Genomic DNA, 15,084 nt, shown 5'->3' on the forward strand with positions numbered 1-15,084 from the left:
TTGAACGAAAATATTTTAGTGTGATCTAAATGACACCAGAGTGCACCTAAAATAACAAAGTCCTGTTATAGCTGAATAATTACTCTAAATCAACATCAAACAACTAATACTCTACAACATTATAATTTTATAACATCTGCCATATATCAAATTTCACATTCAAATCTCAATCAACTTCTAATATACTTAAAACAAACAATCCTGAAATAAAGTTTTGAGACTGGTGAACCCCAACATCCATATCTTCTAGCCTAGTGTTCTTTTGGAAATTAAGGCTAGCTCCCCTTACCTGAAATTTAGCAGATATTCACTAAGCACTCCAATCCACCAAGAACTTAAAGGTAACTTAACCTGCACCACAGAATCCTAATAAAAAATATAACTATATCACTGGGACCCTAAGCTAACAGAGATTAATCCACCCTGAAGCTAAAAGAGTCACATGCAAAGCAAAGACAAAAAAAACCTAACAAGTTCAAAATTTGACTCAAAGAGAAGAGCAAAAATGAACTTACTCTATTAGAGATTCTGATCGGGCAGTCTTGTAGTATTCACTGCCAGGAGTCTGATGGTGGACTCCGACCGTCAAACTGATGAGCGAGAAAGTCAAAATATTAGAGAGAAGGGAGAGGAAAAGAAAAAGAACTTTCTAGAGAGATGGTGGTTCTTTTTAAAATGAAACATGAATAACTGAATTTTTATTTATATGTTCTTTCAAATTTAATAATAAAATATTCAGATGTCATTTTAATTGTAACACTTCTACTCTAAGACTATTTTTCTAAATCCTTACATTTTATATGTTAGGACAAAAGGAGGGTGTATTGTTTTATATTTATACCAATTTTTTTTTATAGAAACATATTTCTTTAAGAATAATATTTAAGATACTTTTTAGTTAATCAACAATTAAAAAATTTAATTCATGTATCAATGTTGATAACTTCCTTCTTATTAGCATAAAAAAATTCTTAATTAACATTCATTCATGCATATGTATTAAAAGAATCTCAGTTAACATTGATACGTAAGAAGTATGAAAAGAATCTTAATTAACACTGATTATTTATAAGATGTTTCAAAATTCAGATTCGAAAATGGAATCAAATAGATCCGATTCCGAGAAAGTCTCTCTCGAATTTCCCACCATAAGCTGACCCGTTACTAAGAAAAACAATGGTGTATCTTCATCCAATCAAAGAAAAACAATAAGGAATCATTAATTGATATTAAAATGTGCCATAATTGACATTAGGACCAATGAGTTGGAATCATCCTCTACCAAGAGTCCAGTTCTTTGTGTCAATTAAGTGTTCTCACAATTAAAAGTTCTCATCATTGTAGTAGATATTTTTTCAATGGTATGTGACAAAGAACCATTACCATTCACACAATCACACATCTCTCTTCTTTCTTTCTTTCTTTCTTTCTTGTTTTCAGTGTCCGTACAACTCTTGGTTCAAATACTTCCAAAAATGCAGATCAGCAAAGGTGGAATCTTCTCATCCATCAATAGTTTTTTGAGATTATGAAATCATTTTCCCGGAAAGTTGGCCTGTTCAGTGCTTCAAAAGTTTCAAACATTTCTCTATCATGCGGCCCACTATTTTTTTATTTTTTTTGTGTGGCTAGAAGCAAGTGGATGAATTTGTATTCACTGTTTGACCTTTTATTTAATGGATGATTAGCTACCACAGAGGCTATTATGTTTTGACTTCTCTTTTTCTGACTAGCTCTTCTCTCTGATCCATGGATTCCAAGGTAGCTGGATGCTTTCCCAGTTCTAAGCCATTCAATGTGTATCTCCATGCTTGACTTTGTGCAGATTCTTCTTCTTTTACTTCTCTTATTCCATTTGGGTGCTTCATGGTTAACTAAAAACTGAAATTTTACTCATTTATATACTTGGCTTTTGGCTAGTTACCCCCTTTCTTCATATCAGTGGAGAGGATCAGCTGACTTGTTAAGGTTTCAATGACTTATCATGATTATCAGTCTCTATTTTCAGTTTTTTTTTAAACAATCCTATTTTAAAATACTGTCATCTATCAACAATAAATGCAGACCCTCATTTTAAGGATTCAAAACCTTATTCACCAAATTGTTGGAACTTGTCACTTCTGCTAGATTTAAGCCCTGCCGATCTAACACCTGATGGTTGTGTTTGTGTGAACTGTTTAGTTAATGCTTTTCTTTTTCATTCCTACTCAATTTGAGTTTTTCATTTTCAAAAGTAACTCTTAAGCCGTTTATACGAAGTTTTTGATTTCCTTTTCTTTTAACGGTAATTTTCTTACAGTTTCAAGAGATTCACCTCCTCCTTTATCATCTTGCATGAATTTCTAACTCCTTTTGTGTGGATGAACTTATTGCCTGTGGCATGCTTGTAATTGCTCACCATCTTGTACTTTTCCGAAGTGTGACTAATTCATGCTGCTTTCAGGAGTTCTCTGGCATTTGCTCCTTGGTTCCCTCATTATCTGAGAGCAGTTTGTGCACTACTGGATTGAAAATGTATTTGGTGGAGAGCAAAGGAGGTGCCATAGCATGCATGTTCTTGGCTCTTTTTTTCTTGGGAACATGGCCTGCCCTTTTGACCATGTTAGAGAGGCGTGGTCGTCTTCCTCAGCATACCTACCTTGATTACTCAATCACCAATTTCTTTGCTGCTTTACTCATTGCCTTTACATTTGGTGAGATAGGCAAGGGCAAACCTGATGAGCCAAATTTCTTAGCTCAACTTGCTCAGGTATGGAGGCTATTTACATTATATTTTTGCTGTTGATATCATCTTAGAATAAAGGGTAGATTGCGTTTTGGTCTTGGACCTATACAACTATACTTTGAAAATGATAATTTTAGTCCTCTTTGTTCATTTCAAAATAAGAAAAATCTTTAATACAAGCTATTGCCAAGTATTACCAATCACTAATCAGAACTGAAGTTTATTCGTACGAGATAAAATTTAATGGAATTTTCTATAGTTTTTTTAATGTGAAATTTTGATTTTTACAAAAAATTTAATCATACATTTGGTTTTACAATTAAACAATACTAGTCCACTACTAATTTGTTTTTCAATTCTAACCAGAAAATGCTGATCAATTATAACAAACTCCTTCCTTCACTGCTTGTACCAGGTTTTCCACAATCCTTCTTTCTAATTTGGATAAATACACTAATCCTTTTCAAAAGTGAACAGAGCATGTACATGCAGGCTTTTAACAACAGGGAACATGAGGAACGATCACAAAAATCTAGGGATGGTTGGAGTATTTTGCTTAATATTCCAATCAATTGAACGAAAAGTTATTAGGTGACAATGAACTATCATGATTTCTGCTAATATTATATAATCAAATGTAATGAATTTTTCTTGTCAGTTGTAAAATTTAAAGATTTCCCACCTAAACATTGGTTAAGAATCATCTAATAATTTCTTCATTTAAATTTAAACTCTAGTAAGATCTACCATCTCTAATTATAATAATCTACAGCTAAAATATCTGCAACTGTGTTTTTGCAGAATAATTGGCCCTCAGTTCTTTTTGCAATGGGGGGTGGTGTGGTCCTTAGCCTTGGGAATCTATCCTCACAATATGCATTTGCTTTTGTGGGGCTATCGGTTACTGAAGTGATCACAGCAAGCATAACTGTTGTTATAGGTAATTCAATCACACAACCACTCCATGATAATTCAATAACTATAACAGCACCAAATGGGGTTTGGTTATACAAATAACATTATGCCAATAAGTTTACAAATACAATTAAATGTTCAAGAAAAAATACACTCAATGATGTGTGCATAGGCTATCTACTAATAATTTCTGTCTTCTGTGATGATTTTCAGCTTGTTCCATTACTGAATTATAGCACTATCTTTGTTCCAATTGTAACAGGCACAACCTTGAATTACTTTTTGGATGACAAAATCAACAAAGCTGAGATCCTTTTCCCAGGAGTTGGTTGCTTTTTGATTGCTGTTTTTCTAGGTTCTGCCGTTCATTCATCCAATGCTTCTGATAATAAAGCAAAGCTCAACAATTACTCAAGTGATTATAAAGAAGCAGCCATGTATGTGTTGTTTGCTTCTGATAATATGGTTTATACTGAGAGATGAACAGTAGTTAAGTTTACGGTTAATGCTCCTTACTGATTCTCTATTATTATTTTGTCAACTTGCTTTTAATCCAGTATGCTTTTTGTAATCCTATTTTTTCTAGGGAGGGGGTGTGTTCTTCCTTGTTTTGGGCCCCTTATGGACTCTAGTCTCATACTATGCAATTAGACCCTAACTCACATTATGTCAATGATGTGTATTTTGATGCTGGCTTCTTTTTCCATCTAAATTTATTTGCGTTGCTAATTCTATCTGCAACCTTTTTTTTTTGCCAGCAGCTCTTCAAAGGAAAGAGATTTAGGTAAGAAGCTCACATATGGTTCAATATGTGAAAGAAATTGTTATGTTTGAAAACATATCTACTTATTCTATCTTTTCAACATATATTATTGCAGTTAAATCAAAAGATCTAGAAAGCGGAAGTAGTTCTGCAGACAATGTTGAAGCAGGAACTGCAGTTTTCCTTCTAGAGCTTGAGGAAAGAAGAGCAATTAAGGCATGTAACTATACTTTTTAATATGTTTAATGTCGTATGGGAGAATGACTTAGTCATGCACTCTACTAATCAACCTTGTATGGCACATACACTTGTCAGAAACCAAATACTTGGCCTAATATCTCACTTAAATTCTACTTCAGGTTTCTGGGAAGAGCACTTTGATTGGATTGGCTCTAACTTTCTCTGCTGGACTTTGCTTCTCCATGTTTTCACCAGCATTCAACTTGGCAACAAATGATCAGTGGCATACTTTGGAAAAAGGGATTCCCCATTTGACAGTTTACACTGCCTTCTTCTATTTTTCAATCTCTTGTTTTGTTATTGCCATAGTTCTAAACATCACCTTCCTCTACCGCCCTGTCCTAAACCTACCCAAGTCATCATTGAAGGCTTATTTGGCAGACTCTGATGGCAGAATCTGGGCCTTGTTGGCTGGTCTCCTTTGTGGGGTTGGGAATGGTCTCCAATTTATGAGTGGTCAAGCTGCTGGATATGCAGCAGCAGATGCTGTTCAGGTTAGTCTTGTTACTTCTTTGAAAAAAAAAATGAATTTAATTGAAATGCAGTGACATTGTAAAAGTCGTTTACATTGCCATTGAATCATATATTGTTGTGTATGATAAAATCTTTGTACTTGCAGTACATCAGCATTAAACTCTTAAAAAAGTACTCATGGCATGAACTCCTTTAACATATTACAAGTATGAAAAGAAAAAACAAATGATAACATATGGCACACATTACTTCTCATTTATTCAGACATTTTACTCCCTTTATTTATATTTTATCTATCTTTTAAGAAATAAAAAAATACAGTAATAGTTTTTTGTCCAAGTATAATAACTATGAAGTTTCCTATACTACCTTTTTCTTATTTTTATATCATATATATATATATGTATAAGTTAGTTAAAAATTATATAATAAGTGAGGATATAATTAATGTTGTCTTCAATTTTAAAATCCATATATAAAATAAAAATCTTTCAAAAAGTAAAACAACTAAAAGAGTACAAAATATGACTTTACTTTGTTTCCTGGTTTATGAATTTGCAGAGGAAATGATAAAATTAATCAAACATCAAATGACCTTAAAACTAGGTAGCACTTTGTTTATTATAAATACAAGTTTAACAACTGAAAATGGAAGTAAAAACCAGCCAAAACCCACCAAATTAATAAATTATTGAATCATTTCATCATTTGAACAATGTGTGTTGATCAAACAGGCACTTCCACTTGTAAGCACTTTTTGGGGTGTTGTTTTGTTTGGGGAGTACAGAAGATCATCAAGAAGAACATATATACTGCTAGGGAGCATGCTGTTTATGTTTATTGTGGCTGTTGGTGTGCTGATGGCATCATCAGGGCATAGAAGCAGTTCTCACACGGCCAAGGAATAATTTGGCAGCACACAAGTTAGTAAAATAGTGCCTAGTGCAAAGGGAGAAGCATTCTATTTGTTCACTGGTGTGAATAAGAGAAGGGAAAAAGGATATTAAGAAAAGGGTGTAGAAGAAGAAGTAAAGCAGGAGCATAGTTGTAATATTGTTATTGAAATGTATTTATGTTTGTTTTCGTAGATTTTTGTGAATATTTCAATTTTCAAACTGCAATTTGTACGATGAAATATATATCCCATGCTTGTTCTGGTTGTATTTTATTGTTTATTTATTTCCTTATTATGTGCTTTCAAAATACCAGTCACAACAACATCAAAGATAAAAAATATTAAACTAAGCATCTATAGTCGATTGAGTTACTTGGTTGAATTGACAAAGTCTCAATTTATGAGACAAAAATGAGCAAATATTGAGAAATAAGATAGAAAAACATTGTATACAAAATGAATTACTAACAACAGATTCTCTACATTCTCATTGTCCATTGTTGAAGAGAAGTAGTAGACTGGTTTTGCTTCAATTTTGGCAATTATTTTCCAGTTAACGTGATAGACTCACATCATTACTCCTAGTGTTACCTATGTTAAGTTTAACACTAACTCAATTTTATTAGGGAGGTAGATCGGTTAAATTGGATTGAGTTTGGATATATTATCATTCAATTCAATTAATTTTTTTTTGGATTCAACTAAGTTGTGTTGGGTTTTTGTATTTATTTTATTAATTTAATCCAATTCAATTAAGTTGGATTAATTGAAAAACATGTTTCAATTTTTTTGCTAAAATTTGTAATTTTAATTGTTTTTTAAATTATTTTTCACCCAAAATCGTAAAAATATTAAAAATTAACTCAATTTACGTTTTGTTGTTCAAATGGCTCAGATTCAGGAAAATTGTTAACATCATCTTTAACCATGTTGTACAAGTCTCTAGGCTTTAAATGTACGGGTATGCCCCGGGTATGCACCAATTTTTATCAAATTCATCTTCTACATAATACACCATTTGAGCTTCTGATGCTTGGATGTATGGCTCATCATCATCCTTATCACCAGTGTGAATCAAGCGTGAAAAATTTAGTAATGTAAATCCATACTCATCACTCATAATCCCTCTAGAAGTAGTTGTATTGGTCCACATACATTTAAATAAAACAACTGAGAATCAACCATGGTAGTTTATCTCAATTATGTCTATCAATCAACCATAAAATGGTACACCTCCAAACCGCATTTGATTATCACTACTACTTGCATAACTCATTGTCCCAAATGTACCAAACACTCCACTATTTTGTGTTTTAAGCCAAAGGTCACGCTCCAATATACAAAATTTGAACCCATTAACATTGTAGGCACTATACCGTTTTGCACAATCAATCGGACCCATAACTAAGAATTTTAAATCATCTGATTGGATACCAATTGATTCATTCCTTATCTAACAAAAAAAAATATCACATGAAATGTAATATATATATATATATGAATAAAAACTATTGGTGTAAATATACATACACGACGTGAAAACCACTCTACAAATTCTCTATGAACCCTCTTGTCTTTCATAGAGGATGATCATGTGCAACTTCTTAGTTGTCTTCGTAGAGTATCTCTAAATTCCCTATGTTAAACATATAAAATATATAAGTTAATACTGAAGAGAAAATCAATTATAAAAAAAAACACTATGGTTCATAAACTTATTGCAAAAATGGCTAAACTATGGTGCAGTTAGTTAACACATGACGATGTGCTTACAACTTTTCCTTTGTAGATAGAGTGAAATAAGTAAAACCCCCAACTAGTTTTCCGATTGGCGGGAACAATGTATTTTCATTAGAAGGCACAATAGCAAGCTCATCATTAACACGATGCAATCGATTAAATACAGTCTCAATTCCATCTAAATATCTCGAACAAAAAGTTAAAGCCTCTTCAGCCATGTATCCTTTAGCTATTGACCCTTCTGCTTGTGCTTTATTACGAACATAAGACTTTAATTTTCCTTGATACCTCTCAATGGGATACATCCATCGATATTGGATGGGTCCTCCAAGCTTGGCATCTTCTACTAGATGCACAATTAAATGAACCATGACTGTAAAAAAAGAAGGAGGAAATAACATCTCCATGTGACCCAAAGGTAGAAGTTGCTCCATCAAAATGTGAGTCGTGACTTTTCAATCCTCCAAGCTTACGTTGTTTGACATCAATGCATATGCTAATGTTACTAGAGTAACCATCTGGAACAGTTATGTTCTTCAAAGTTTTGAGAAAGATATCTTTATTTACATTTGTCAGTGTATATATAGTAGGGAGATATCTACCATTTTCATCAGGCCAAAGATCAAGTCTAATACCCTAAAGCTAAAGTTGTAAATCCTTTCGGGCCTTTAAATTGTCTTTACATTTATTTGAACTATCATTCAACAATGTAAACACCACATTATCACATACATTTTTTTCAATGTGCATAACATCCAAATTGTGGGGCAATAAGTTGTCTACCCAATAAGAAAGTTAAAAAAATATACTCTTTTTTCACCATTGTTGAGTGTCTAACTTTGCATGATTAACTCCTCGTTGTCTTTTTTCCCGCTCTTCAAGTATTTGTTCTTTCCCAAATTCAACATTAAGATTCTGAACTTGTTGTAAGACATCATATCCTGAGATTGTCAAAGGTGGACTTTTGTCTTCTATAGTTCCATCAAATCTCATGCGAGCTAGTCTAAATCTATGCCTTCCATCTAACCAACGAAGATGACTCATGAAACAAAATTTACCACCTTTAAGAAGCTTCCTAGGAATGGTGTCAAAATTACATCTAGGACATGCCAACCCAGTATATGTGTTCCGTCCAGATAGGGTTCCAAGACCTGGAAAATCACTAATAGTCCACAATATGGCTGAATGCATATCAAACACTTCATTTCCCCATGAATCAAAAGTTTTCACGCCAGTGTTCCATAACTCTTTCAACTCTTCTATTAATGGCTCTAAATATACATCAATATCATTTCCTGGAGCTCGCTTTCCAGGAATGATCATAGAGATAATGAATGAACTTTGTTTCATACACATCCAAGGAAGAAGGTTGTACGATATGAGTACAACTGGCCAAATACTGTGACTAGTGCTTAAATTTCCATATGGATTAAACCCATTAGTAGCCAAACCAAGTCGCACATTTCGAGGGTCTGAGGAAAATTGAGGATGTTTAAAGTCAAATGACTTCCATGCTTTAGAATCTCTTGGATGCCTTCATCTGTACTTCCCGATGCATGCCATCGCATATGCTCGACTATTTTAAAAGACATAAACATCCTCTGTAAGCGTGACTTCAAAGAGAAATACCTTAAAACGTTTGCAGGAATCTTTTTTTCGTTTGTTACATGTAGCACAAGCAATTGTACTCATTTTTTTGCCTTCCATCTAGATGTTTTACATTTCTTACAAAAATCCTTATTTGCGTCTTCTCATAAGTACAACATGCAATCATTCGGACAAGCATCAATTTTGGTGTAATGAAGACCAAGCTTCTTAATGGTTTTCTTCGCCTCATAGAATGAATGCAGAATCTTTGCATGTTCAAAGGCATATGCTAACAACTCTAGTATCATGGACATTGCCTTGTCACTTATTTTCCATAGACATTTGATGTGGTACAACTTGATCAAGAAAGAAAGTTGACCATCTTGCATTAACTCAAAAAAATCTTCAATATCATCATTCACAGTATGGCTTGACTGTGCATTCATTTCCCTATCATTCACCATGTCATTGTTATATTGATGATGCCCAAATGCATCATTAACCATATCACACATCAGATTATTAACAACAATTTTTTCATTATCTTCTTGCGGCATTACATATGTTTCATCTATCGCATTTACTCCTGTTCTCTCCCCATGTAGAAGCCAAACTTTATATCCACATGAAAAAGGTTTAACAATCAAGAGTTCATACACTACTTCACAACACTCCTATTTGTTAAAGTTGCACTTCTGACATGGGCATATTATCTTCCCCTCACACCATTATTAGCAAATGCAAAGTCCAAAAATTTATTTAAGCCTTCCATATATTCTAGTGTATTTCTTGGCATGTCTATCCAAGATTTATCCATTGAAATGAAGTCTGTTCAAACAACGATTGATACATCATTTCAAGGAAATAATATCATAGTTAAACAAAATGTTACAATTAACTATTTCAATAAAAATATATTCAATGATCTTAATTCTTTATTAACACAAAACTGTTGAAAGTATAAAATTGGTCATCCAATCATTTGTTTTTATCTTTTCTTAATAATTAAGGAACATTAAGAAAAGATAAAAAGAAATATTTAACAAAATTTGATGCATTTAATCGCTCCAATTTCTGTATAAAAGAAATCAATCCAGTGACACAACCAAACATAATGAAGACCCTATTTAAAGAACCACTTTCACAAAAATATTATCAATTAGTAAAAGTTATTATTGATATACCAACCCTATTTATAAAATCACTTTCACAGAAAATACACACCTTTTATTGTAAGACCTCGTCATAATTATATGACATGTTTTTATCCAACAAGTGATAAATGAAGACATTAATGACAAATTTATATTTCTAATATAATTTAAGAATATAAATAATTATAAAGTTTTATCTTATTAAACAAGAAAATGTTAAAATAATAATTAATCATTATATTAATTAAGTTACGTACTATTTTATAAATTATAAAAAAAGTTAAAAACTAATATGTTGAAAAACACTCTACTTAAAAGTATAATATTGTTGAAGATTAATAAGCAGACTTGAACATTTTGAAAGAACTCTTTGATTATTTTGCTCTTAAAAACATAGATGTAGAAAAGCATACTGATTACACAAATTTATATAAGTTGTTTGTATGCTCTAGATGATAGTTGAATGTATTTGAGAGAAATATTAGAAAATGAACTTATTTTCACTCACTTTTATATATTATGAAAATAAATATATCTAATGAACGTGATGTGGTTGAAGATCACATTGTAGGCAGGGCGCTTATGTAGAAGAAAGTGATGTAGTAGAATAGGTGTGCAGATCCAATGCAGCATGTATCTGCTACGGAATTTATTCCAGCACCTAAGGCTAATTGAAATCAATGTTTTCTAGATCTGCAATGCTGGTGCAGTTTTTTACAAAGAGGTACTCATTTGGTTTGGCTTTGTGATGCGTCAATGTTTCTTTATATGCCACACTGGTCTTCAAGTACCACAGGCTAAGTCTAGGCCTTTAAATAAGAGTTAGGGACAGGTTATACTTTACAGTGGGTCTAAGATATCTAGTTTTTTTGTAAGATTGAATTGTATCCTAAGAAGCCCACCACACTATTCATGAAGAGTGGGTGGCCATAAACGTCACATAAGTAACCACTTACAGACACACGGGTAACCAGTTTTGCGTTGTGGAGGAACCTATGGTTGGGTAACTAGTCCTTGTGGCGAAGGGCTTTACACCGACGTTTCCGACATCGATCTGAGAGTTGTGTGGATCAGTTTCGACGCCAACCAGTTCAGCGCCATCGTCCACGACAGCAACCGCACGCGATCCTTACTATTAGCGCTGAAGTTGTTCTCGGTGCGCCGTCACGTCGAGCGCAACAACGACGATCTCGGCAAGGCGCTAAACGTCACCACCGACCAGTGTCACCACCAACCTCCCAATTCCAACACCGCCTTCTTCCTCCGCGTTGAGAAAGTTCAACTTCTCACACCGTTTTCAAATCCTACGTTCTCCCCTTTCTCTCTCCCAAAGCCACATCACCATCATGACATTTACAACAATGTGCTTGCCACATCACCCGCCGTTTCCACATTTGCAGCATCAAGAGTGTGTAACTTGAGAGAGGGTGTTAACAAAACGTTTTCCTATATTTATCTTCCCATTGGAAACTCCTGGAACCTCACATACACACACCACTATATTTATCTAGTTGATGCTGATAGCCACTCTTGGGTGCAACAAAGTTGGATTGTGGTACCAAACATTTTGGTCATTGGCCACAGTCGCTACGTTGGAACCCAAAGGCTTATGAGTCATCCAGAGGATGATTTTATCCCCTTGTAAGAATTCATTTTCTATATATAAGAATATATAGCAACCTTCAATATTTTAATTCCTTCTTTTTTATGGATGAGTTAAACTAAAAGTATATATAATGTGTAGGATGGAACAAATCACCAATTAGCCTTGCTTTAACCCTTTTTAATATTGTTCAATTGAAATGTGCAGTGACTTCATAAATGATTGGGTGAAAATTGGTTTGCCAGGTAAAGTGGACGTTTTGAAAGAATATGAAGGCTATGATTTCCAGGAACAATACAAATTCTATGAAAAGGTTCTGTGTACTTCAATTTTGATTCAACTATCATGCTTTTAACATTAAATAATGAGAGTGGTGACCATTTTGGTAAGTTCTAATACAGGAGTCACAATGAATAACTCATTAGTGAACCTGAGGACATATCCATATGTTCAAAGAGAAATAAGGAACAATATAGGACTCTTGGGGGGTTACTACGATTTTGTGAAGGGAGAGTTCAAGCTTTGGAAGTACGAGTCTCCCATCACCGAACCCATTACCATCGCTCTCTCAACCCATCACTGATGGATGACTCCAACTTTGCACTTTGAATTGCCACCACTACCAGCTTACTAAGTTTCTCATATAAGTTATGTTGTTGTTCCATGTTTATGTGTACTTTTACGTCCTAAAAAAGTAGCATCTACTTTTGAGACTTCAAAAGTAATGACTTCAAGAATTATTACTGAATTTCATGCATTTAGGTACATGTTTAATTCAAATGCATGAAACTATTACTGTGTGTGAGTATGTGTGAAAATACTTTATTTCATATAAGTTTATAACCCATCATCACGTCACTTCATTCCCTCCAATTCATGCACTCTCTCCCTTACCTCACCTACCCTCTGATTCTCTCTATCCAACAACCCACATTCCTTTTTTTTCGCTTCTCTTTGTTTCCGGTCCATCATGGAACCTCAACAACCACAAGGGAGCCAACCAAACGAGGATGGTGGCAGTGGAAAAGAGGGCTTTCTTAGTAGGCAAAGTAGTACACAATAGACTCCCACAACCAACCAAATAAGAATATTGAAGGAACTTCACTACAATAATGGAATTAGATCCCAAGTGCAGAGAAAATTTAGAGGGTTTCTACTAGGCTGAGGAATTACAGTAAGATTGAAGGCTAAATGTCTTCTATTGGTTCTAGAACCACAAAGCTCGAGAAAAGCAGAAGAAAAGATTCACTTCTGATAATGTGCCCATGCCAAGAGTTGCCCCAACTAATGTTGCTTCTCCTTGGAGACCTGATCAAGATCCTATTCATACCAAGTATTCTTAACATTTCTTCTATAGGTAAACCAACCTTATATACTTCAAACCTCTCACTTCTTATCTGCAACCCAGTTTGTTGCCTAAACGAATTCATGAATCCAGCGGAGTTCAAAGCATCAAAAGTAAAAGATTAATTAGAAAGAATATTACCATTGGAGTTCAGAATACAACACAGACAGGGGACATTTGAAGCATACAACAATTTTGGCTGCATTAAATACAACACAGACAGGGGGCATTTGAAGTATGCAACAATTTTGACTGCATTAATCCTGTCTAAATTTTATTCCCAGACAATTAACTGATTCGTAGAAAAAAATGTTCTATTGTTTCTTGTGTTGTTGTCAAGGAGCAGTGTTCACATAGCGGAAAATATTCTAGGCGGGTTTGCTTACAATCAATAAGATTAATAGCGGAATTCAGAAGCCTAAGCTACTCACAATGCAAAAATCTAAAAATAGAAGAACAAATCCAGCGGATAAAGTGTCAAGATATACAAGTAAACAAGAGACAAAAAGAGAGACGAACCGGAGAGACTCGAAGAACAGAAACCCCGAAATGCACTGTAGTTGTTAGAAAGAAATCGCACCGCAATCTGAAACGAAACTGTAATTTGTTCACAAAAACAAACAACACACTACGAGTTAGTCCAAAAAATAATCTAGGTCGTGTAAAATGCGGAAAGTGAAAATCAATTTTGAAAACCAATTACGGCACAAGTAAAGAGAATATCGATTGAAAGAAGAAGAAATTAAAAGAGTCGGAGATGATATACAGTGGAAAGTTCGTGTCATCGCGATTTTCTTTGAACTGAAACCCGCGCTCCTTGAACGTTTTACCTCTGAAATGAAACTGCGCCCTGTGAACGTTTTGCCTTTGAAATGGAGTTGCTTGGAACGTTTTGCCTCTAAAAGAAAGTTTTTCCTGGAATGAATTTGCACCTTGTCACAATGAAACTGTGTCTGATAAATGTTTTGTAAAGCACTATGTAAGTGTGATACTCTGTTGAACTAAAACTAGTTATACCTTAAAATATAAGCTTTTCCATATATAAAAACTGTGAATACTTAACCGGGGTTCCAAAAAACCCAATTATGTATGTGTTTTAAACTTGAGGTTATTGTAACTTCTCCTTAAAAAACCCTTGGTAAAATTAACTTTTTTTTTAGTGCAATTGCAAAAAAAAAAAAAAATTAACTTAATTTATTTATGTTGGATTTGGTATTTTGGGTTACTTACGTGATAAACACCACTAAAATATTATTGGGTATCTTTTCCTGCATCCTGCACCCCGTCAAATTTGTCATGTACCACCTCAATTAGATAAAATAACTAAAATGCCCATTTAATTCGTCATAATTCTAGAAAGCTCTTTCGGGAGCATATTTTAAAAAATACATTCCAGAACATCTATAATATGTTCTGAAAAGTTTATTCTAGGAATTCTGTTTTGAAAAACGTTTTTTAAAAATATATTTGTATCTAGAAAGTATGTTCCAGAAATATTTAAAAATAATAATAATTTGAAAGTCATTTTTATAAAAGGTATAATAGTCTTTTTCAAAATTGATGGGATGTAGGAGAAATTCTGTTGGGGTGCAGGAAGAAACGCCCAGATTTATTGGATAACTTGGACAAGTCAAGATTTGATG

General features: G+C 33.7%; 1 protein-coding gene and 1 long non-coding RNA gene across 10 annotated transcripts; one reads left to right on the forward strand and one right to left on the reverse strand.

Annotated features, from left to right (window-relative positions):
- Positions 1-1,259: 1,259 nt before the first annotated feature.
- LOC137818338 (putative ureide permease A3) lies at positions 1,260-6,280 on the forward strand. 8 transcript variants are annotated; one of them, XM_068621695.1, is made up of 8 exons: positions 1,260-1,491; positions 2,444-2,749; positions 3,527-3,665; positions 3,903-4,077; positions 4,402-4,424; positions 4,519-4,619; positions 4,763-5,137; positions 5,852-6,280. In XM_068621695.1, the coding sequence occupies exons 2-8, from the start codon at positions 2,513-2,515 to the stop codon at positions 6,023-6,025; spliced, it is 1,224 nt and encodes a 407-aa protein (XP_068477796.1). In that variant the 5' UTR covers positions 1,260-1,491; positions 2,444-2,512; the 3' UTR covers positions 6,026-6,280. The 8 variants fall into 8 exon arrangements, with proteins under 8 accessions (XP_068477796.1, XP_068477794.1, XP_068477792.1 ...); XM_068621693.1 differs by having other exon boundaries at positions 1,335-1,491; positions 4,399-4,424; XM_068621691.1 differs by lacking the exon at positions 1,260-1,491 and adding an exon at positions 1,532-1,761.
- LOC137818339 (uncharacterized) lies at positions 3,687-14,490 on the reverse strand. 2 transcript variants are annotated; one of them, XR_016516234.1, is made up of 3 exons: positions 14,208-14,490; positions 13,961-14,027; positions 3,687-4,022 (listed from the first exon to the last, which is right to left on the reverse strand). It is a non-coding gene; the product is annotated as an uncharacterized LOC137818339 (long non-coding RNA). The 2 variants fall into 2 exon arrangements; XR_011082060.2 differs by having other exon boundaries at positions 13,961-14,038; positions 14,208-14,436.
- Between the last annotated feature and the right edge of the window lie 594 nt (positions 14,491-15,084).

This window comes from Phaseolus vulgaris, chromosome 10, assembly GCF_051622355.1.
Source record: "Phaseolus vulgaris cultivar YP4 chromosome 10, ASM5162235v1, whole genome shotgun sequence".
Taxonomy (NCBI): domain Eukaryota; kingdom Viridiplantae; phylum Streptophyta; class Magnoliopsida; order Fabales; family Fabaceae; genus Phaseolus; species Phaseolus vulgaris.

Bases quoted from the DNA above. Each gene is read 5' to 3' on its own strand.
- LOC137818338 (XM_068621690.2), top strand. The intron at 4,620-4,762 runs GCATGTAACTAT...ATTCTACTTCAG, and splicing joins AGGAAAGAAGAGCAATTAAG to GTTTCTGGGAAGAGCACTTT. The intron at 5,138-5,851 runs GTTAGTCTTGTT...TTGATCAAACAG, and splicing joins CAGCAGCAGATGCTGTTCAG to GCACTTCCACTTGTAAGCAC.